Raw genomic sequence first — 23,351 nt, forward strand, 5'->3', positions numbered from 1 at the left:
ATCATGTTCTAGAGTTATGAGGAAAGTTAACTCATAAAACTGTATATAATTATAAAATATTTGCAGTTATATATTTGCTTTATAATTTTATAAATCTATCTCCCAGGCACAGTCTGATTTGATCTTATCAAAATTGGAGTTACTTATTACAGGTGCTACTATTTTCATTTTGCAAACAAGTAAGTCGAGCTTTAACAGAGGTTGAATTACTTGCCCCAAACCATAACTGGTAAACCAGGGAGTTGGTTTCTAAACATTAAGTGTTCAGTCTCAATATAACGTTTTTTAAAAAAATATAATACCGGGGCGCCTGGGTGGCTCAGTCAGTTAAGCGTCTGACTTCAGCTCAGGTCATGATCTCACAGTTCGTGGGTTCGTGCCCCGCATCAGGCTCTGTGCTGACAGCTCAGAGCCTGGAGCCTGTTTCATATTCTGTGTCTCCCTCTCTCTCTCTGACCCACCCCCATTCATGCTCTGTCTCTCTGTCTCAAAAGTCAATAAACGTTAAAAAAAATATAAATAAAATAAAATAAATAATGTAATACCAAAGTTCTTTTTTTCTACATATTCTGCTTATAAGATGGGAAGTTGAAGGTAAATAAAAAAGCCTTTCTGGAAGCTCAAGGGTGGGAAAATAGAAGTACTTTAAGATATGTCTCATTTATCTGTAAATTATTTCTTGTGATCCAGCCCTTTGCTATGACTATGTAGAAAAATAATGTTTTGATGTATCAAGCCAGGCTCTATAAATGCTTCTTTTTTCTTTCTTCCACTTGGGTTTGGTATCACAGGGTTTTTGTTGGTGGTGATGGTGATGGTAGTTTGTTTTATTTTTAAACAAAGTTAACCATAGGAAGGTAGGTTAATAATAGTTACCGTGATTTACACGCTTACCACATAATGGTCTCCATCTTGAACACCTTAAACAAACTAATATGATCCTCATAACAATCTTGTCAGATCAATAATTTTACTAACCCCCTTTTACAGGTGAGAAAATTGAGGTAAATTAATTTTCTCCAGATTCCACAGCTAGTACCCAAGAAAGCTGGCATTTGAACTCCAACATAAAGTATAATTAATCACTGTGCTGCCTCTCAAGGACAAATAATTTGTCTGTGTGATCTAGCAAAGACTGAAACTTGAGACTACTTTTTAACTTTTAACATCTTTTGAGGAAATATAATTAGTTTAAATTTGTTTGCAGGAAGCAGATGGAAAAAAAAAAGTACATTTTTTTTTCCTCAGGGGCACATTTCCTAATTTATATTTTAAGGCATAGCTCATACTGAAATATGGTTTAGTCAATTTGCTCAAGAGAAGACAGATAAATATGGATTAATGGCTACTTTAGTTAATGATTGCAAGTCTGGCTTTAATTAATTGTGCTATGTAGCCATTCTTTATTCATAAAATAAAATTTGTGTTCAGAATATTTTTGCTAGAAAAAAATTCAAGAAGAACAATCCAACAGTGACCAGCAGAATGTTTAAAGATCAACATAAGCAGAGAGGAAGAGAAAGAATAACTTTTATAATTCTTATTGTTTTCTAAATTTGAATATTCATTAATGCTATAAAAAAGTATCTACTAATTACTTTAACAAAAGAGAGGAGTATAGAACTTTTCTGTTTATCCATTTGGTGGTATATTTCTTATTTCATCATCTGTATTTATGTGCAAATAGAATACTTTCTAAATGACTTAAACAGAAAGATGGTTGATAGAAGGAGGTGGAGTTGCTGATATTGCTTTTAGTACAGAATTCCATTTTATTTTTCCCCTTGTTTTGAGAATGAGGTGTCTATACTTGGCTCCATCCCAAAAAGGATGTAACAGAGAGGTTTGCCTAGACCCTAGAGCTTTCTCTCAGTCACTTTCCTGGGCCTGATTGCATTCTCCCTCTCTGATACTGCTATTTTAAACCTCCCCTGCATGCATTCTGAATGTAGTGTTCATTCCCTTTATAGCTCCTGAGGTGAAAGTCCAACTTCTCCAGGAAGCAGCTGCTGGGGAGACAGTACTGCAGACAAATTCTCCACACAGCGGTTCAGAGCACCTGCCAGTTAACAGAAAATTTGAAGTCCTTCCAGATCCATATATCTCACATTCAAGTCCATGTGGGAGAAAGCAAGCTGGTTTAGTTGAATTCAAAAACTAAAAAAGTAGAAAAGACAAAGCAATTTCCAATTTGATTCATGAGTAAAGCCATTTGAGCAAACCTAGTCCTAAACTAACTTTTCAAATATGTAGCACCTCTTCTCGTTACATTCCCTGTTTAATTCATCAATCCTGCATTCATGCATGCACCATTCTTAACACCTCCCTCTCAAAATGCTTTTGTTAGTGTTAAATGATATCATATATTAAAACATTTCCTATACCTCTTAACCCATAGTCATCATTCAGCAAATAGAATTTTATTATTATTATTATTATTATTATTATTATTATTACTATCATTATTATTAGCAGAAGATGATAGTTAGACCTCAGTAACGACTTTACTATTTTCTTCAGTCATAATGTACAGGCTCTTTTCACTCTGTCCATACTTATTTTATGTAATAAATGTTAATGTATATGTTGAATCATTTACAAATAATGTCTTAAAGAATTAAAAATGTAAATATTTCTTAGCAGTGACCCTTCTAAACACAGACATGTATGCTTATATGGAAGCTTGATTTAAGTAAGTCAATGGAAAGAATAAGATAAAGTAGTATTATAGAAAAGCATGATTTAATTATAAGTTAAAAAAATTGATGTTAATGTTTAGAATTTAGTGATTAATCCAAATCCAACTTTTAATGATTTTTAGCCATTGAAAATGTTGGATTAAAATGTGTTATTAAATATAGTCTTAAATACTTTAAATAGTGCATTAAAATAAGACTAAAAGGTATGGGTTTACACTCTCACTCTCAAAATTTATGGGAAAGAGACTTATTTCTCTTGCAAAATAAGAAATCAACGTTATTTGGTATTTTGTTTTACTCTTTTGTTACTATAAGTAAAATATGTCCCAAACGACATAATTTCCATTCTAAAAATAAATGTACATGTGTAATTAATCATATTAATATAAATATTACTGAGGTAATGTGGAAGATTTAATGCCCTTATTTCATAGCTATTTCCATTCATTACAAATTTCAGTAAGCAGGTCATCTGTGAGTTACTTACCCTCTCTAGCCCTTACTTTCTCCTTTGTAAATTGGGCATGATGATAGTACTTGACAGTAGCTATATATTTTAAAGGATTGATGTGCAGGAATATATGCAGTGGTCTTACAACAGTATCTGGCATGCAGTAATATTAATATACTGTTATAGGTAACATGCAACATTATGAACCATTACCTGCAGAAGGGCATTTTCACTTATATATCTCTTAAAAATACTCAAAGCATAATTCCCGTCATCTGGAGGTGTGGGTACTTCAGTAAACAACTAAAACTAATTGGACAAATTGCCAATTTTGTGGATTTACTTTGACAAAGTCTCACATATCCTGCATATGCCAAACTAGAAAGATAATATTTGTTTCTGCCCCAGAGTGGTTTCCACCATAGTAGTAGTGAAGAAGAACTAGAAATATTAAATCAACCTATAGCATATGTAGTATGCTATATTATATATGTTATATATTCATATATTATATGCTATAATATCTAACAAATATTTTATATAATTTACATATTATGTACATATATATACATATATGTCTATCCACATTCATATGTATGATATTTTACGGAGTGTTGTCATGAAAGACATTAGGAAGGGAGTGTCTTAAAAAAAAGGCAAGTGGGAGGGGGGATACAATTTGTTCTGTTCTGTTTAATCTCTTACTTCTCTTACTTCATTTCGGCCTGGAAGCCAGGACATCAAAACTCTCTTTGTATGAGAAATTAGAATGGTGATTGTATGGGGTTGTGAATTTTTGATTTTTTTCTTTATGCTTTTGAAAGCTCTTCTGTCAAATTTAGAACTTTGTGATACAATGAAAAGACAGCTGTGAAGGTAAGCTGTCCAGCTCCTTCACAGGAATATCATTTTCACATGGTTTAGTTTTGAATCCAAGGGAAATAGCACTTTTCTCCTTTTATTAGTTAGTACCTTTAATAGGCGCTTTCATTAATCAACATGTCTTGAGAAAAGCTGGTCTCTTTCCATAGAGCTGAATACATCCTGCTGTGTGGGGTCCTGGTAATGGTGCTAAGGCTTATGATTTTGGAATGTGTTACAGGGAATTAGAGATATGAAAGAGAAAAATCAATCCTCAGCAGCCAGAGGCTTTTTTTTTCTTACTAGAACTTTAAAAAATAATAAATAACCTAAATATGCTAATTTCCACCGAACTTTCTGATATATTCACGTTTCAGATTTAATCATCACAAGAGGTAACATCACATATAGTGTCTATTTGAATCATTCCAACATCATTTTGATCAACTAGCAGCTCACCAAACGGGACTCTATACCCCCCAGATTAGGACCTGCCCAGTAGTATATAGTGATATCATTTATAAATGAGCCCCTTAAAAGAGTTCAGGGACAGCAATGCCATCCCTATTAGAAAAGCAGTAACACTTTTAAGCCCAGGTTTATATATTTAACAACCATGAGACAAAATTAAATATTCAGGTTATTTTCTATACATCTTCCAGCAACCAGATCTTTGGAACTATGATTACAAAACATCCAGATGATTGACTGAAAATGGAAGTGTTTGTCATGATATTTGGCATGGTATTAACACAGCTTATGGTGGCGAGTATATTTTTGGAGATGTTTCACTCATCTCCCAATGAAGTAGGTAGTCTAGCAGATTTTTAAAGTGGAAAAAAAATGCTTTCAAGAAAAGCCATGCTATACTCTAAGGATATATATTAAGAAAAGGATGCCTTCATTATTGAACATTTTTTATCCAGATTATTTCATTGTCTGTACTTCAAAGGGATCCTAAGATCACTGAGATTACTAGATGTTAAAAATGTCCATGTTGGGAGTTCAGAGAGGAAAAAAGATTTGAGTCTGTGACCCAAGAATTGTTGCCCCATACCCACATTAATGATCCCCCACCTCTCCCTCACACATTAATTCTTCATCATATAGTCGGAGAAGCCCTCACCCTTGCCACTGTCTAACTCTAGGAATATATAGCATAGTCTACCACCATGGTTGAGTTCAGGTGGACTGGCTTCATTCCAGACACAATTTCTCAGTACCTTTGTGTCTTCATTGTTAAAATGAAGACATTAGTATCTGGCTTTTATAGCGTTATATGAAAATTAAATAGGATAATTCGAAGTGCCTAAGTGCCTAGTACATCCTAAGCAGAATATTCAGTAATTTAAAGTGGTTCCTGAAGTATAGGGTCAAATGTAGTTCTTTCATATTTCAAGTAGTTATGAGCCTAGGTCACTTTTTTTTTTTTTAATGGTCACTTAGTTTTGAGAGAGAGATGGTGAGGGGAAGAGAGAGGGGGAAACAGAGGATCTGAAACAGGCTCTGTGATAACAGCAGAGAGCCCGATGTGGGACTGGAACTCATGAACCATGAGATCATGACTTGAGCTGAAGTCAGATGCTTAACCAACTGAGGCACCCCGGCGCCCCAAGCCCAATTCTCTTCTGCCCCAGACCTACCACTTAACTCTCTTCACTGACGTTGGTTTCCACTCATTGTCTCAGATTGCTTAGTCATCCTATGGATCATATAGCAATTATTGTTTGTACCACAGATATTTGCATTTAATTATATGCTATCATAACTTAATGTGGGCATGACTTTGCTTTCCCAAATAGGTTGCACTTGGGAAATTTTGATACACTTTTCAACATTATTATTTCTTATTCTAAAAGTATCTTAATTTTTGCCTTCATTCATCCATTCAACAAATATTTATATTTATTTTCAATTATATGTAGGCCCTGGAATATACAGAAGTGACCAGACAAAGGTCCTGGATGTTACTTCTAGCAGGGAGAAACAGAAAATAAACCATCAATTGAGTACATAATGCTTTTCATGAGAGTGTTGGGAATAGTGGTGTTACTTGTGCTATGTTTTAAATTAATTTATTTTTGAGAGTAGGGGGAGGGGCAGAGAGGGGAAGAGAGAGAATCCTAGGCAGGCTCTGCACCGAGTGGGACTCAGTCCCAAAAACCTTTGAGATCATGACCTGGAGTGAAATCAAGAGTCAGATGCTTAACCAACTGAGCCACCCAGGCACCCCTAATTTTTCTATTTAATAGGAACTTGAGTAAAGGCCTAAGGAAGATAGGGAATAAGTTATGCAGGTATCTGGGGGAAGAGAGTTCTAGACAGAACAGCAAATGCAAACTTCCTGAGGCAATAGTATGCATGGCTTGTTGGAAGCCCAGCTAGAGGATCACAGTCTAGAACAGAGTAACCTGGAGAAGAGCGGCAGCTGGTAAGGTGAGGAAGGCATCAAGGGACAAGACTCCATAAGATCCATGACCACTGTCAGGATTAGAATTTTCATATGAATGAAATAGGAAGGGGTATGGATGATCTCATTTAAACTCTAAAAAGTTCATTTTGTTTATTGTACAAAGAATACACCATGCTACAGGAGTCAAGGGTAGAAACCAGAGACGCTTGGGCAATTGTAATAATCCAATTACAACAATTTAATTATTATATCTTCATTTACTATTCTGCATGATGGCTATTCATGAGTATACTTTATCATCCTTCCTAAGTGACAGATTTTGTACAGGTCAGGATTCCAACATGTTTATATTTTTAGACATTAGAATTCTTAACACAGAAAATGTTTTTTGGTGTCCAAGGAGTGCAAAACTAAATAATCATCACTTCTCATCCTTCTTTCACCCCTCCTTACATACCTTCCCCACTCTGCCACACCCAGAATATCTTCCTTCCTTTCAGAATTCTTCCTAATACAGTGTGCACATGTCAGGCAGCATCTCTTTCTATTGTAAAGGAAAACAAAAAACAAAACAAAACAAAACTAGAGTGGGTGTGAAGAACAAAGATATGTCAGAAAGGAAGAATACACAGTCCTAATTCTTAACGAAACGTGTGTTTGACCAATTTCATATATTTGATATAATTATCTCCTAGTTCACCTTAAAACTATACATATTTTATATAAATATTTTATGATTTTATGAAATAGAATGCCATTCCTAGGTCTTGCTTTCCCAATTTGTAGAATTCCACTTATGGTAATTTTAGTAATTTAAATTTTAGCTAAATAGTGGAATTTGAGAATATTTCCACAGAAATCCAAGGAATTAATACCAAATTTTGTTTTGTTTTGGTTTGTGTGTGTGTGTGTGTGTGTGTCTCATTCAAGGGTTTTCCTAATGTATGTCTTGAAAAGCTTTGGGTTGGGACCAATAACAATTATAAAATGTAGTTATCCAGGCAAGGAGACATAAAAAGCTCCTTTTTCATTTTTCACAGTGTAGACGTTGAATTCTGTTCTTTGATGATCCCTGATATGCCAGAGCAGAGGAGTAGTGCTTATGCTAAGACCAGGAGTTATAACCCAGATTTGGTCAATGAAAGCTTTAGTATCTAAAGGCCAGTTAATCTCTGTGGTCTTCCAGATACCTCCCCAAATAAAAGTAAAGCTGTTCCTGCCTCAAGGGAAAGGAAAATGCTGGGCAGAGTATTCTAAATCAGACTTTCATGGTAAAATACCCATTAATAATTAATTTTCTGCTTCCTTTAGAACAGGACAGGTTAAGCAGTTGGTCACATTTAGTAAATAAGAAATTACTTGCAGTACTTTCTACAACATTCTGATCATCTTTCCATTTCTGAAACCTATTTTAAAAGTCGTTGATCTACATTAAGGAGGAAAGGACATTGAATATAGAAATATAAGACTTGATTATGAATTCTACTTTGTCACCTGCTAGTAGTGTGGCTTGGGCAAGTCATTTAACCTAAACATTGAATTTATTTTTTAGTGATGAATTGGACATAGCAATCCATACCCCACAGGGTATGTAATGAGCACCAGACAGGATAATGTGTGAAGGCCATGAATACAGAGGTCACACAATCAACACTTGATGAGCCCATATATTAAATACAAGCATTGTAATGATCCCAGTCCTAGTAGTGGTAATTCAGTTCTACCCAATACATGTAGACACGTGATCTTTTGAAATGGGAAATATGTCCCCTCTACCTTTTTTCTACATGTCATTAAGAATGGCAATATACCGTAATTGTTTAATTATGTCATTAAGGTGAGTTTTATTTTCTTCATTAATTACATAAGGAAAAGCTTTTCAATTAATAATGACCTTTATGACTTTACTAGCTTGGATTCTGTAGATGGTGAAGCTGCCTGCAAATTAGATTCTGCAGTGTACCTTGTTCCTTATTTTTTCACCCACTGATTAGTTTTATACAGTTGGCAGCAGCCTACCCTGTTGCATTCAGCTTGCAATTTTGTAGCAATCTCAAACACTGTGTTCAATCCCCCAAGGTGTTCTGCAGAAATGCTGTCAAACTATTTCGATGTATGTGTATTTTCATTCTGTGGCTGTGCTTTGTACTCATTTAAGAGAACTAGTGTTTAATTTGTATCAGAACGTTTTCAAGATGAAACATAGAATTCCAGGCTTCAGCAAATTCACTGATATATGACCACAACTTCCTTCTGTTGTAAATCATGATGCCTAACTTCTATTAGATACAAAGCTATATTTTTGAATCTAGTTATAGAATACAACTTTGAATAAATGGCATCAAAATTGGCCTGAAAATCCACTAATTGTCATCAGGCTTGCTATCATCATCTGGCTCTAGTCTACCTTTCCAATTTAATCTCTCACCCCTCCTACCCTATATCCCATGCGTATTTGTACTTCCTTGAAGTGTATAACTTTCTCTCACCTTCCTCTGGTGTTACCCACATATGACCTCTGTCTAAATGTCATGTCTCCTGTTCCTTACCCTTTATTCCAGGCATTTCCTGTTCCATAAAGCATTTCTCTATCCCCCCAATACCCCTTCTGAGTCAAGTAACTCTTTTGTAACTTGTGCCTGATTTAATAAAATATTCTTTCTGTATATAGCATTGATTGATTTGCTTGATTAGCTTCCTTACCAGACTAAAAGTTTTAGAGAGCAAGGGTAATATCATGTGTAAATCCATAAATGGTAGATGCTTTGTAAATGTTTCTTGGACAAATTAATGCTTCCTAGAAAGACTATGGTCAGTTTATTGAAAAGACAGCAAGAATTTGCTACTAAACATACCATTTAAGCCTTGTCTCATTTAATCATAAGAGCAATATTATCAGTAAAATGCAGTTTATAGTTTCAGAATACAAGCTTACCCCTCTGCAAATGCATCATTTAAAAAATTGACATGATATGGTACTATTCTATGCTTTCTCTCTAGTATCTAGTGCATTATATTAGAATTGGATTTGGTTAAAACAGGCCAACTCATGGACCTTTTTTTCTACTTCTTATAATTTCAAAGAAAAAAAATGTTTCAATGTTGAAAATTATTACTTGAACTATTTTAACTTAATTTAAATTTACTCATCATCCAGAGAGAATGAAAAAGGATTTTGACTGGCTTCAAGTTAAAACATGTGCATGTCATCACACACACACACACACACACACACACACACACACATTTAAAACAAAAGAAAACCGTATGCAGGTATTGTTTCACGTTTACATTGGGAATGGAAGATGTACCAGTGTGTTCATATGTTCGTATCTTCTGCATTACTGTCTGATATTTGCATTTGATGCAGCACCATAATTCAGCATACGGACATGCACTCAGAGCAAAGATAACGTTGTCTTTCATTTTCATTTTGATTAATAGTGTTCTGTCTCTGGTAATTTGTAGGTGTTATTTGGAAGATGGAGCTTCAAAGGGTGCCTGGCTGAACCGGTCAAGTATTATTTTTGCGGGAGGTGATAAGTGGTCAGTGGATCCTCGAGTTTCAATTTCGACATTGAATAAAAGAGACTACAGCCTCCAGATACAGAATGTAGATGTGACAGACGATGGCCCGTACACGTGTTCTGTTCAGACTCAACATACACCAAGGACAATGCAGGTGCATCTAACTGTACAAGGTACGCATTTCTGTAACTGTTAAATTGTGAAGGACTGTACTTAAAACAGTGTTCGATATTTAGATATCAGAATGACTCAGAAGTAACTGACATTGTTGAAAGATATGTTGTCATTATCTTCAGGGATTTATGTTCCTAGATTCCATTAAGTGTAATGGCTATTATAGATGTACAAATCCCAACTTGCCAAGATCAAAAATTATCCATTAATACCACATTATGATTTTTTTGTGTCTGATTCACTCAGTATCTTCCTTTGAGTCACCTTGTCAATAAATCTTTGAGAACCCATGATTGATACATTAAACTTAATCTTTGATAACTCATGATGGATACATTAAAATATTAGAACTTTAAAAAAAAAAATATATATATATATATATATATATATTAACTCTTTAAAAGTAATCCTCCAGACTGCTAACACTCTGTCTTAATCCAAATTCTGCCTACATTAATTCAAGTCACAATGGAAAGAAACAGACTTCTAGAATTACTTTATTTAAATATAGAGTTATTGAAAAAACATGGTACACAATGCTTTATACTTTGATTTACTTTCAGAAGACCATAAATCATTCTAGCTAACTTGCAGTCTCCAAATACAAACTGAATCATCAAGCTATTTTATTTTTCCTGCATACTAAAATGTAAGAGCATATTTATCCCCAATATAAATACTTTTCAAGAAAAATGCAATTATAATGCTAGTAGAATAGAAAATGTATATTATTGCCCTTTTACATTATTTCCTTGTGCTTTACAGATTAATCATGTGTTTGTTGCATAGAAATATTAGGCTGTGGATCTCAAAATGACATTGCAGCATTTCTAAGTAAAATTAATAACAAATTATATGATAATGTGGTGCCAGTGAGTGCATGTTTTATTCCTAATAGGAAAGCTGAGTGAGCAAGTTAGTTGTGTTATCTCTCTGTTTATCCTTCAAATATTCAACAGTAACTATTAATTTAGGTACATGGCTTATATCTGGAACTTTACTAACTTACATCTGGAACTTTATTTCCTCATATAAAGAGGTAAACCTGAATTCAAATACAACTTCAATTATTAGTAAGTATTTTAAATTTGTGATAAAGGTTAAACATATTAGTTAAATAATTAACTTTCAGGAGGCAAATATAAGGCAAACAAGTCTGTAAATTCCCTCAATGTTTTTTCTTATTACAGAACATTGCACACTGTGGCGATGTTCTTTATTTAAAATCATATGAGAATAGAATAAAGTTTACACCAAAGTCTATCTTTATTCAGAGATTATCTAGAGATGCTAGAGGGCAGGAGTTGGTCCAGCTTCAGAAACCAGCATAGGATTACAAGTCAAAAACACAATCCTACTGTTATCTAAGCCCAATCTTGTTCTCTTGTTTATTTCTGTGCCCTTTGACTTGAATTTCTACCTCAAGGACTGCAAAAGATTTTTATTACATGAGAAAAAAGTATACTTGGGTAATAATATATTTGAGTCACTGGAGATATAGTCATTTTGGTTCTTAATAGGTTTAAGTGATGCATTTCTAGACACTAAATATATCCCTCTTTCTTTTTTTTCCATTCTCTCTTGTTCCATAGTAGGACTGTATTTTTAAGCCAGACTATGGCTATATGAACTGTGCCCAGGCACATGTTTAATTTTCATAGGATTGCTTCATAACTTTATGCTACATACACTGTTTCACATCATACAGATTTTTTTAAACTGTTACATGCCTTACTATTGCATTCTTTTTTTGTTGGCCATTTGATGATGGTGAACTTTTAAATTCCATTTTAGGAAGTGCATTGTGGGAATGCCAATATTCAATGCTTTATTAGAATATTTTGTTCTTCTAGAAAAATAAAATTCATGTTACAGTTTTGAGAGTATGTGTTTGGGTCAAATTAAAAGCTAATAATTTTACAGTATTTATGAACATAATTACTTATTAGAAGTTGATTGACATGTGGGCAGTTTTCCAATTACATTAATAAAGTTCAGGGAATACATTAATAGGCTTGTCAGTCAATTCAAGAACTAAATAAATGTCACAAAAAGTCAACCCCACTTAAGCTACATTTTCTCTTGATGAATGAGAATAAGCGGATGTGCCCCTCTCTTCAGTCTTTATATTTCTTAGGTTGTCTGCTACTCAGGTATATCTCAATAGTTTTGAAGTATATGCTCTTTGCCTAACAATTTGTCAAGTCTTTATTCACCAAGATAAAGAAACATAGCAAGTGAGAGAAGACTGTATTAATCACTGATGTCAAACACACACATTGGCTAGTAAAAACAAAGCTCATCTTTAATTGTTGCAACTGCGTGCTCCAGCGATATTTAAAAAAATCATTTTAGAAATGGGATAATAGAAAGGATATCTTGCCAACACAGACATTGTGCATGGGAAATTTGTCAGTGCTATTGATTTCTTAGAGCTATTAATACCAGTGAATGGAACAATGAGGGAGAAAAGGCACTAGAGTAGGAGTTGGAAAACCTGGATTCCAATCCTGAGTTTTCTCTCATGAAATGGGTAATTATCAAGCCTCTCTAAAGTCTAGTTTTCACATTTGAAAGAGGAGGACTCAAACCAGAAGATCTTAAGGTCCCTACCAGTGAGAAACAAAAAGATGACCAACACGAAAAAAAAATGAAAACAGAAGAACCTGAACCAGTCTACCAACCAACCAAACAAACAAAAAACAAACAAATAAATCACTGATGATTTGCAAGGAAAATATTATTTAGGTATGAAAAATATTCCGTACCACTTGTACCATGCTTGCATTGAACACAGTGAAAACTGAGTTGTGCATAGCCATACCTTTCAGTATATAGTCTGCAGGTCTGTTGTGTTTATCTCCATGTTTTGCTTTCATCAACTTAGCTGAACAATGTATATACTCATGAAATTTGAAGAATGTGGCGAATTGGAGTTTTACTTCAAGGGCATAGAAATAGGCTCAGTAAGAAGATAAAATTTTGATTGCCTATATGTAATATACCACTGATAAAGCTACCTAAATGTCCAGTGTTTCAAATCATGTGATAAAGAATTTACTAAGCATAATGTTTCTTTTTCATGAGTGTAAAAGTGTACAAGGCTGGAAGACTTGCTATGAAGCTTGAGTTCCTTAGTACAATCCTGTAGTGATAGGAATCATGAAATGTAAATGCTGCACACTTGAGTATATGATAGAGATGGCTTCTACTTAGAGTCCAAGTCTAAAGTCTAGGTTGTGTATAGCACAAAATAGACACTCATACCGACTGTATATTAAACACATATGCACACAATAATAAGCCCTGACCATACATTGATTATAGCCTATAGGACTGTGGGCAGAGGATCCTGCTAAGACATACCTGGACAGAAACTGAGATAATAAATGTATATTGTTTTAAGCCCCTTTAAGCGTGCGCGCGCACACACACACACACACACACACACACACATTACATATGTGTGAAATGTTTCTTCCTCCACCTGTGCCCTTTCAGGGAAATATACTCTAGATTTTCTCTAGGTACAATAGATTATTTGACTAGCACATAATTCTATGGCCAAAATACCTTCTTAAGGGTATTTAACTTTCCAGGGTATTCTGATTTCCTCAGCTTATCTGGCTTACCTGGAGTATTTGTGATAGATGGGGTGGCACACTTCCCTTTTCAGGGATGGGTTTGCTTTTCTAGCTGTTGGGTTTGTTTTTATAGCATTTAATGATCAGACTGTTCAGGGATCACCTCAGCTATAGAGAGCCACTTTCCCCAAAGTCAGACTTGTCCTAAAGCAACCAATATCTGAGGACTGATTGATGCAGGGGGTATAAAGGCCCTTCCCTTTCAGCCTAAAGTAGGATAACTCTGATCAGCCATTTTGGCTCCAGAACAGCTGAAGCTGTTGAACAGCTCTACAGCTGAAATTCTTGCTCTGTTCAATCCCATCTCATTCTTCTTCCTTCTCCAGAGATTTATCACAAAGGCATTTCCTAATAAATACCCTGCACTATAAACTCCATCTCATTTCAGTGTGTGCTTACCAAAGATCCCAAACTATGACAGTATTAGCCCCTTGCCTCTGGCTTAGTCATTGTTTGGAGAAAGCCTTTGTAAAATGGAAAGACAACACATTCAAACACCATTTATTATTAAACATTCTGTTTTACATCGGAAAGGATTTAAAGAGGCTTATAAAGAAGTAGTTAGTACACCAAGGTAAATAGGAGAAATTGGAGGCAAAATGTAAGGTAAGCAGAGTAGGATGCAGTCATTGGTGAGGTTAGAACATAAAATTTATGTCATGGTTTCTAAGTAATTCTAGAACTTGGTAAAAATTTAGTTCTGATATTTGTAGCAGCCAGTACACAGAGAGAAACAGGATTAGTTATTCATTCCATGCTCATAAAGTTGACACTTACATTTCTTAGTGCCCTGATCCTGTTACTCAGAACGGAACAACGTTTCTACTGTGAATCAGCCCAGTGAACCACTGTGAGCTGTAAGGAACATCTCAACAGTAACTGTACAACACTCACAGTGCTCATTCAGAGAATCATTCCTTATAACACCTCTCAATATAACCTGAAGTACAGGGAAGTAAAGAAAAAAATTAAACATCTGAAAGTAAATTCAGTATGATGCCAGTTCAATAACAGGGAGATAGCTTTTTGATTATTACCTTAATCTGTAAGTAAATTTTAGGACCTAGCCTTTCTGAATCAAACCTCCGCAAATATTATTTCTCTCAGAAGGTCTTTGAATAGGAATTCAGGTACAGATATTTCAAAATTAGACTTGCCAATGAGTATCTGGAGAGCAATTATTCCATGTGGCCACAAGTATAGAGCTGTATTCTTTAAAGACCAGCACATCTTAATCTAATGTTAACATTCTTTTATGAATATTAAAGCCTTGACAAGGTACATAGTGGAAGAGAAAGACACCACACTTGTGCTCCACATTGAGCTGATGGGCAATAACACAGCATTACAGATCATAGACCTGCCTTCCTTGAAAGACCCAAAGGGAGAAAGAGCTATGATAGTAAAAACATGTTCAAAATACCACATACATTAGAAAATTCAGGTCGATGTTCTGCAACACTAAACATTTCAAAATTTTTCAATAAGCTACAAAATGAAACCAAAGAAAAATTATCAGCACTAGGAAAACTCTTACAGAGCCCACACATGTCAAAATAGTCATTTCTTGAATGCAGTGATGGCTCAGGAAGGCCCTCAGACTGGCCCCCACTCTGTTTTATTTAAGCTCTTTTTATATTTGTTGGGGATATTCAGATTATACATAGGAACCCAACTTTGGACATGCTGTCAAATACAAAGAAATGACAAAGACCTAAAATATATACCCTTAAAATTTTCAACATATAAACAAATAATAAACCACCTGCACTAAAAATGGTCCTTAACATAATGAGGCTTCATTATCCCATCTGAAGAGCCTTTAGCTGTAACTAAAGGAATGTAACTTCATAGTATACTTACAAGATAAAGTAGATATAAAATACAGTCTTTTTAAATTAAAAAAAATGTTAAATATAATTGACATAAAACATTATATTATTTTCAGGTGTGCAATATATAGTGAGTCAAAATTTGTAAATATGGTGAAATGATCACCACAATAAGTCTAGTTAACATACATCACCACACATACTTACACATTTATTTATGGTGATGGGAACTTTTAAGATCTCTTCTGTCAGCAACTTACAAATATGCAATGCAATATTATTAACTGCAGTCATCATGCTGTACATTATACCCCCATGACTGAATATGTTTTATGGCTGGACATTTGTGGTTTTTAACTCCCTTCATCCATTTTGCCAATCCCCTCATCTTCTTGCTGGCAACCACCAATTATCATCTCTGTATCCATGAACTCATTTTTTTTCTTAATGTTTATTTATTTTGAGATTTATTTTTAGATTTGGAATCTAAACAGAACAATTATGCTTCATTTCTGAAACTTTGGAAAAATAAGTCCTTCCAGTGTCATTTGTGATCTAGAATTCTGTAAAATCGTTCCCTCAAGTGTACCTTCACAGACAAATTCTGGTCCAGTCATCTGGACTTATGTAGAATAGGGTTTTTTAGGCAGTGAATGTTACATAATAATTTTAAAAATTAATGCATTTTTTTCTGGTGGATATTTTTAGTTTTCTTTTCAGAAATTCCAGTCTGGCTGGAATCACTGTGGTTACATGGTCATGTGTATCAGGCGAACTTCTAGGAAACCATCACCTTACTTTTATCTGTGAATGTATTGGCATTTATTAGGTTATTGATTTAACTACCAGCGCCCATTAAAAATAAGGTTAATTGTTAATTGAACTCATTTTTAGTGAAATCCTCATTTGAGAGGTAGGGGAAGAGCAGAGAGAGAGAGAGAGAGAGAGAGAGAGAGAGAGAGAGAGAGAGAATCCCAAGCAGGGTCTATGCTGTCAGTCCAGAGCCTTCACATGGGGCTGTATCTCATGAACTGTAAGATCATGACCTGAGCTGAGATCAGGAGTCTGACACTTAACTGACTGGGCCACTCAGGCACCCAAGTTTGGGCACTTCTTTCAGAATAGACATTTATCTTCTTTCCTGAATATTCTTTTGTTTTTTCTTTTTCTCTTATAATCTTTAGAAAATCTTTTTTTCTCTTATACTCTCTTTTAAAGTCTTTTGGCCATCATTTTTCTGCATGTGAGGTAAAAGAAGTAGCAGAAAGAGAAGGTAAATTTCAATGAATAATAGTTTTTTTGAAATGGGTTTTCTCAAGTTTAGTAATCATATTTTCCTAGCCAAAAATTAGTGCATGAAGTTTTGTGTATCGTCAATAAAAGATCTTGTATTAGAACAGTAGTAGATCAAAATGGTGCAGAAATCCATAGTGTACTGCTCACAGAGGGAATGAGTAAGTTGATGGCATTTTCTAATAAAGTTTCAAGATGCTATCATTTGCGAATGAGAGAGAGGTAAGAATGACAGAAAAATAATATTGGTAGCTGTTGCACACTGTTTGCTTCCAGCTGAGTCATCCCTTCTTCTACACAAGGAACTTTCATGGAAACCACTGAGCTTCATAGCTGGTGCAAGGGGACCAATATTGGAATTTAAATAAGCATCTTTGCTGAGTAGGGAATTGTGACAGCAAGGAAAGTACTTCTTTAGTACTTCTGGTTTACTCACGAGTCGGATATTTTTTTGAGGTGTGGCAGGCTAGGGGCAATGAAGTCCAAAGATTGTACAGTTTGGGGTCTGTGTTGTTGAAAAGTAATTCTGCCACAGTTTGTCTTTCTTTCTACATTTTGAATCGTATTGGCAAGTGTTAAATAAAAGGATATCGAAGAATTGAATGTACAAGAGGAAGGACAATATTTATCAGTCATTTTGAGACTGAGTAAAGCAGTACTTGTTTTTTTTTTTTTTTTTTTACTTTTTTTGGTAATGCACATTTCAAAATGCAATTTGACCATATATTTTTTTTTCTTTCTAAGTTTTTGTTTAAACTCAAGTTAGTTAACATAAAGTGTAGTATTGCCTTCAGGAGTAGAATTTAGTGATTCATCACTTGCATATAACAAACACCCTCAGTGCTCATCCGAACAAGTGCCCTCCTTAATGCCCATCACCCATTTAGCCTATCCGCCCCCCCAACCACGTCCCCTCCAGCAGCCCTCAGTTTGTTCTCTATAGTTAAGAGTCCAAGAGTCTCTTATGGTTTGCCTCCCTCTCTGTTACAAACAAACAAACAAACAAACAAAAACAAAACAAAACAAACAGGGCGCCAGTTAAGCATCCAACTTCGGCTCAGGTCATGATCTCGTGGTTCGTGAGTTTGAGCCCCGCATCAGGCTGTCTGCTGTCAGCGCAGAGCCCGCTTCAGATCCTCTGCCCCACCCCTCTCTCTGCCTCTCCTGATGCTCACGCTCTCTCTTTCAAAAATAAATAAACATTTAAAAAAAACAGACAATATTTTAAAGTAATTAATCCTTTAAGCAAGATCTGATGTCCTTTAAAAGTCCCTTCAACAATTAATGGATATTTACTCTAGTTCTTGAAACACAGTTTGGTAAATATCTCAAAGCCCAGGCTGATGAAATTTTTATTTTCTTGGTTGTAATTCTGAGTTGTGTATTGTCTGTTACATTTCATAATAGTTATATCTGTTGCTTATCTTGGAGTATCTTTATTTTTTCCTAAAAAAGAAATAAAATAACTATGTAAGTAACACATGTCAAATCCCAATGCAATGCACACTATCAGTATTAAAATCTCTCTATAAATAAAAGATTACCAAGATTTTGCCGGTCCACTTATTTTCAGGAACCCTGAAAATACATAAGACTCTGGTGAAACAATTTGTCTTCTTGGAAGTCATTGCAAAACGATTTCATCTATGAAATAATTTTACTGTTTACTTCCCTAAATTATGTGGGTAGTTAAGAAATTACTACCAAGACAATTAGGATTTTGCTGTTTTCATTAAATTCTAAATGACATACTCCTTTATAACCTTTATATGTGTAAAATTTAGCAGAGGAGAAAATTTGAATCTGCTAATGATATTGTTTATCTTATGATTTGTAGCAGAACAGTAAGAATTAATTATGTGTAGTGCCAAGAAGAAAATGGGAGCAATTAAGGCTGGTGGCAAAGTTGAATCATACAGTGACTGTGTCCTTGTATCCCTCTGCCCCACACCACTTCACTTCCCATCCCTTTAGCATCTTTTGGTTAGTGATCCAGTGGGAGCAGGAGGGACTTAGGAAAGGTAGGACCTGAAAGCTGTCACAGCTTTCTTACCCATGCTAGTAGTTTTGCATCCAGACCAGTGGTTCTTAAACATTTTGCAGTCATGAACCCATTTGAAAATCTGATGAAACCTGTACACTTGGTCTCTAGAAAATTGTACATGCCATGAACATTTTACAAACTACTTTACATGAGCAAGATGCTCATGAACCCCTTGGTCTATGTGTGGACTCCCGGTAAGAACCTCAGTGAACTCCTCGTGGGTGAGGACTGAGTCTTAATCCTTTTTTGACTCCCAGCCATCCAGGAAAGTATCACCAGTATTGCCTGACAAATCTTAGGGACCCAATAGAGATTTATTGATTGTACATACGTACATACTTCCTTCTCCCTGGCTTCAAGCCAGTCACTTTGCTTAAGCTGTGACTTAATGTACTGATGCTATCTTTAGGGCATAACATCAGGAATGCTGACATAACAGGAAAAATTTTAAATTAAAAGGATTAGTTAGGCATTCATGACTTAGGTTGCTTATTTCCATTCCAGGTCATAGCATCTTTATCCTCTGCTAATCCCCATGTTTTTACAAGTGCAGAATAGTGATTGCATTTTGTAAAAAAATGATTTGTGAAAAAATCATTTGTGAAAAAATAATAAATGGGATACCAGCATTTTATGAATGTATATATACACACATATCTATCTATCTATATCTATCTAGATATAGATAGATAGATAGATAGATAGATAGATAGATATAGCAATGTTATTTTGAGAAAAAAATACTTTATATGGGACAAAGTTAGCTATAAATATTATAGCCAAGGATTCCTAATGCCACACAAATTAAGGAGTTAACATTTTTAAAACATTTAAAAAGAGTAACACAATTAGAATTTTCTCTCAGGTACTTCACTCATTATTTTAGGTTTTGATTTGAGTAAGTCGGTGGATGGACACGTTTTAAAATGACATATTGAAGACTTGAGGAGGGACGGCTTCCCTTATTCATCAGTGCAGAATTAGGCAGGACATGCATATTGTCTTCCCTCTGCTTATGACCCTTCCATTTCAAGGTAGCCCATTTTAAAAGGACATCTATGATTAATTCACTTTAATTCAAAAAATACTTGTGTGGTCCCTTTACTTTAACTCAGTACCAACTCTGTGCAAATAACTTTGCTAAAAGTTGCACATGTGCTCTTCCTTAGGCCAAAGCAGAATGGTCCTCAGAGATGACCATGTCCTAATTTCTGGAACCTGTGAATATGTTAGATTACATGGCAAAGGAGAATTAAGATTGCAAATCATCTAACCTTAAAATGGGGATATCATCTTGGATTATCCAGGTGGGTCCCACGAAGCCACAAGGCCCCTTAATAGTGGAAGAGGAAGGTAGAAGAGAATCAGAGGGATTGACGTCTGTGGAAGTAGGTCAGAGTGTGTGATATATGAGAAGTACTAGACCTGCCCTTACTTGACTTTAAAGATAGAGGATCATGAACCAAAGAATATGGGTAGCCTCTAGAAGCTGAAAAAGGTAAGCAAATGGGTTCTCCAGAGACTCCAGAAGGGAATGCAGGCCTGGCGATACCTTGATTTTTACTGAGAAAGACTTCTGTTGGATATCTAACACACAGAACTATAATTTGTTTTAAGATAAATTTGTTTTCAGCTACTTTGTAGCAATTTATGTTAGCAATTAGAAAACTAGTACACACACACTCAAAAATAAAGATATCTTCTTATACACCTAGAACAAGGTGTCTCAACCTTGGCATCATTGACATTTGGACCATACAATTACTCCGTGTGTGTGTGTGTGTGTGTGTGTGTGTGTGTGTGTGTGTGTTGGGATAGACATAATTGGCTGCATATTGTAATATGTTTAGGAGCAGCCCTGGCTGCTAGAGAATGTTTGTGTCCCCTCAAAATACATATGTTGAAACTTAGTACCCAGTGTGATGGTATTTGGAGGTGGGACCTTTGGGAGGAGCTTAGGTCATAGGGGTGGAACCCTCATGAATGGGATTAGTGCTCCCACAGAGACCACTCACCCTTTCTACCATGTGCGGATGTAAATATGAAAGTTTGGCTATCTAGGAAGTGGGTCCTCATCAAAGGATCTGCTGATGATACAATCTTAGACTTCTCAGCCCCCCAGAACTGTGAGAAATGAGTGACTGTTGTTAATAAACCACTCAGTTATGATATTTTGTGATAGAGGCCTGAATGGACTTAAAACACTGGCCTCAATGCAATAGACACCAGTAGCATTTCCTGACTGTTATATCCTGCAATATCTCAGGACATTGCCAAATGACTGCTGGGGTGAAAATCACCTCAGAATGAGATACTATTAAATTAGTAGAAAGGATAGAGACATGCCTTAATTATCCAATGCATGGCAGGTTGTGATAAGCTCCATGAAAGTATGAATTTTGTCCATCTTACTTCCATACCCTCAGTGAATGGGACAGGGGCTGTCAAGTAATTGGGTCTAAAATAAGTACTGAATACACAATAGAATGAATGAGTGAAGTTCCTTGGAAGTACAAGCTAGCCAGTTACCAGAAAAAAATTTATCTGGATTTTTTTTTTCTCATTCAATAATGGTTTGGGTTATTTCTCTCTTTGAAACTAGTTGGGACCAGTATTCTCCTAAGTAGGTTAGTGTGGCATAGGGATTAGACACTTTTCAGGTGACATCCAGTTCTGATATTTATAAAGTATATGAACTTGGTTAAGTATCTCCATTTTTTTAAGGCCCATTTTCATTCTCTGAAAAGTAAAAAAAAAAATAGTAACTCTTGGTATTGCTGTGAAATTTTTCTTTAAAAATACAGTTAGACATATGAAAAAATTCTCAAAGTATCTGATTCAGAGTATATATTTAATAGGTTTTACCTTATTCCTTTTCCAGTGACCTGATAATGCATAGGTACATCCATTCCTCTTTCCTTTTTTGAGTTAAGACATAATTGGGATTGCTGTCATTAATCCCAGTGACTTTCATTAGATAGGTAATAGAGGGGCACCTGGGTAGCTCAGTTGGTTAAGCATCTGACTCTTGATTTCAGCTAAGGTCATGATCTCATAGTTCATGGGATCCAGCCCCTGTACTAATAATTCAGAGCCTGCTTGGGTTTCTCTCTCTCTTTCTCTCTCTCTCTCTCTGCTCCTCCCCAACTCTCTCTCTTTCTCTCAAAATACATAAATAAACATTAAAAAATAAAAAATAAAATAAATGTAAGAACATAGATAATAGTTGTAAAATATTAATAAAATTAATTTTTTCCAGTGGAAATCTTTCATGGAAAAAGATATGATCAATGTATACCGATGTTAAAGTTTTGAGGTACAGTAATTAGGATTCTACATTTTTTTGAATGCTGACTACTACCTAAAGTTAAGGAAAAGATATGGTGGCAGTCATTTCTGCCTTATTGATTTCAGAGCCATTCTCTGCACTCTTTTGCTACGCTTTGTATAATGGAGTGGGCTGACCACTGTAGGTGTGTTCTCAGGCTGTCCCTTTTTCTGGTTCCTGGCAGGATTCACCCAGAGGAGAAGGGATCAGAAAGGGAGTCAGGGAGAAGTCAGGCTAGTCCCCCTCTCCCATTGCTTCAGGCAGCATCTCCTGCAAGCCTTTCCCCTCCTGGACTCCAGCTTCCATTGGATAGCCTGTCTTCCAGTTGGCACAGCTCATGCAAGGCAGTCCCATGTTGTGGATCTCGCTCCTGATGAGCGGTTCCGATCTCTGGGCTCTAATAATGATACTTGCATGTAGGAATTATTAGTGGCTTCTCACTGTTACAAATCTGAGCTTCTTCACTTTCACATGCTTTGGTTTCTTAGCTCTTTATCAACCGTATAAACAAGAGGTATTAAAACTCTTTTTTTTTTTTTTTTTGAAATGCTTAAATTCGTTTCTTTTTTCCTGGCTGGATCTTGACTGATAAAATTTTCCCACATAAAATGTCAAGCATTTCCTACTCTCAAGAGGTATGTTTTAAGTTCTACCGTCTATATAGGTAACCATTTTATATAATGATGATTACCTCTTTATATTCTGGAAAAAATATATCTCATTCCTGAGTATAAAAAACAAATTTAAAAACAAATTTTGAAATTAATTACACATACATTGGGATCTTAGATTTACTAAACTAATTTTCAGAAAGTAAGATAGATTAAGGAGAAAAGATAAAAGTATGCATAATTATTAAATGCTGGCATTTATGTGAGCCTTGGGCTTCTCTTTATTAGCTTTTAGGGTGCAATTATCATTAACATTTCGGTTGCATCTTTAATGAATATTAGAGCTGCAAATACACAATGGCACCAGTGGAAACTGAAGTCTTTCATTATTCACACAGACTGTAACTTTAAGAAAAATAACCTAAAAAAGGCTACAGAACTGGGGTTGTATATTTACCCTGGGAGCTGTGAGC

The 23,351-nt window shown here is 35.2% G+C and overlaps 1 protein-coding gene across 3 annotated transcripts in view; it reads left to right on the forward strand.

The window, feature by feature from the left end:
* The window catches only part of NEGR1 (neuronal growth regulator 1), an 855,325-nt gene that overhangs the window by 362,474 nt on the left and 469,500 nt on the right, over window positions 1–23,351 (forward strand). For all 3 annotated transcript variants that reach the window (XM_060626826.3, XM_060626825.2, XM_060626824.3), the window contains exon 2: window positions 9,893–10,125. In XM_060626826.3, the coding sequence (XP_060482809.1) occupies window positions 9,893–10,125 (233 nt within the window). The remainder of the gene's footprint in view (window positions 1–9,892; window positions 10,126–23,351) is intronic.

The sequence above is a fragment of the Panthera onca genome, chromosome C1 (assembly GCF_046562875.1).
Source record: "Panthera onca isolate mPanOnc1 chromosome C1, mPanOnc1 haplotype 2, whole genome shotgun sequence".
NCBI classification, from domain to species: Eukaryota; Metazoa; Chordata; class Mammalia; order Carnivora; family Felidae; genus Panthera; species Panthera onca.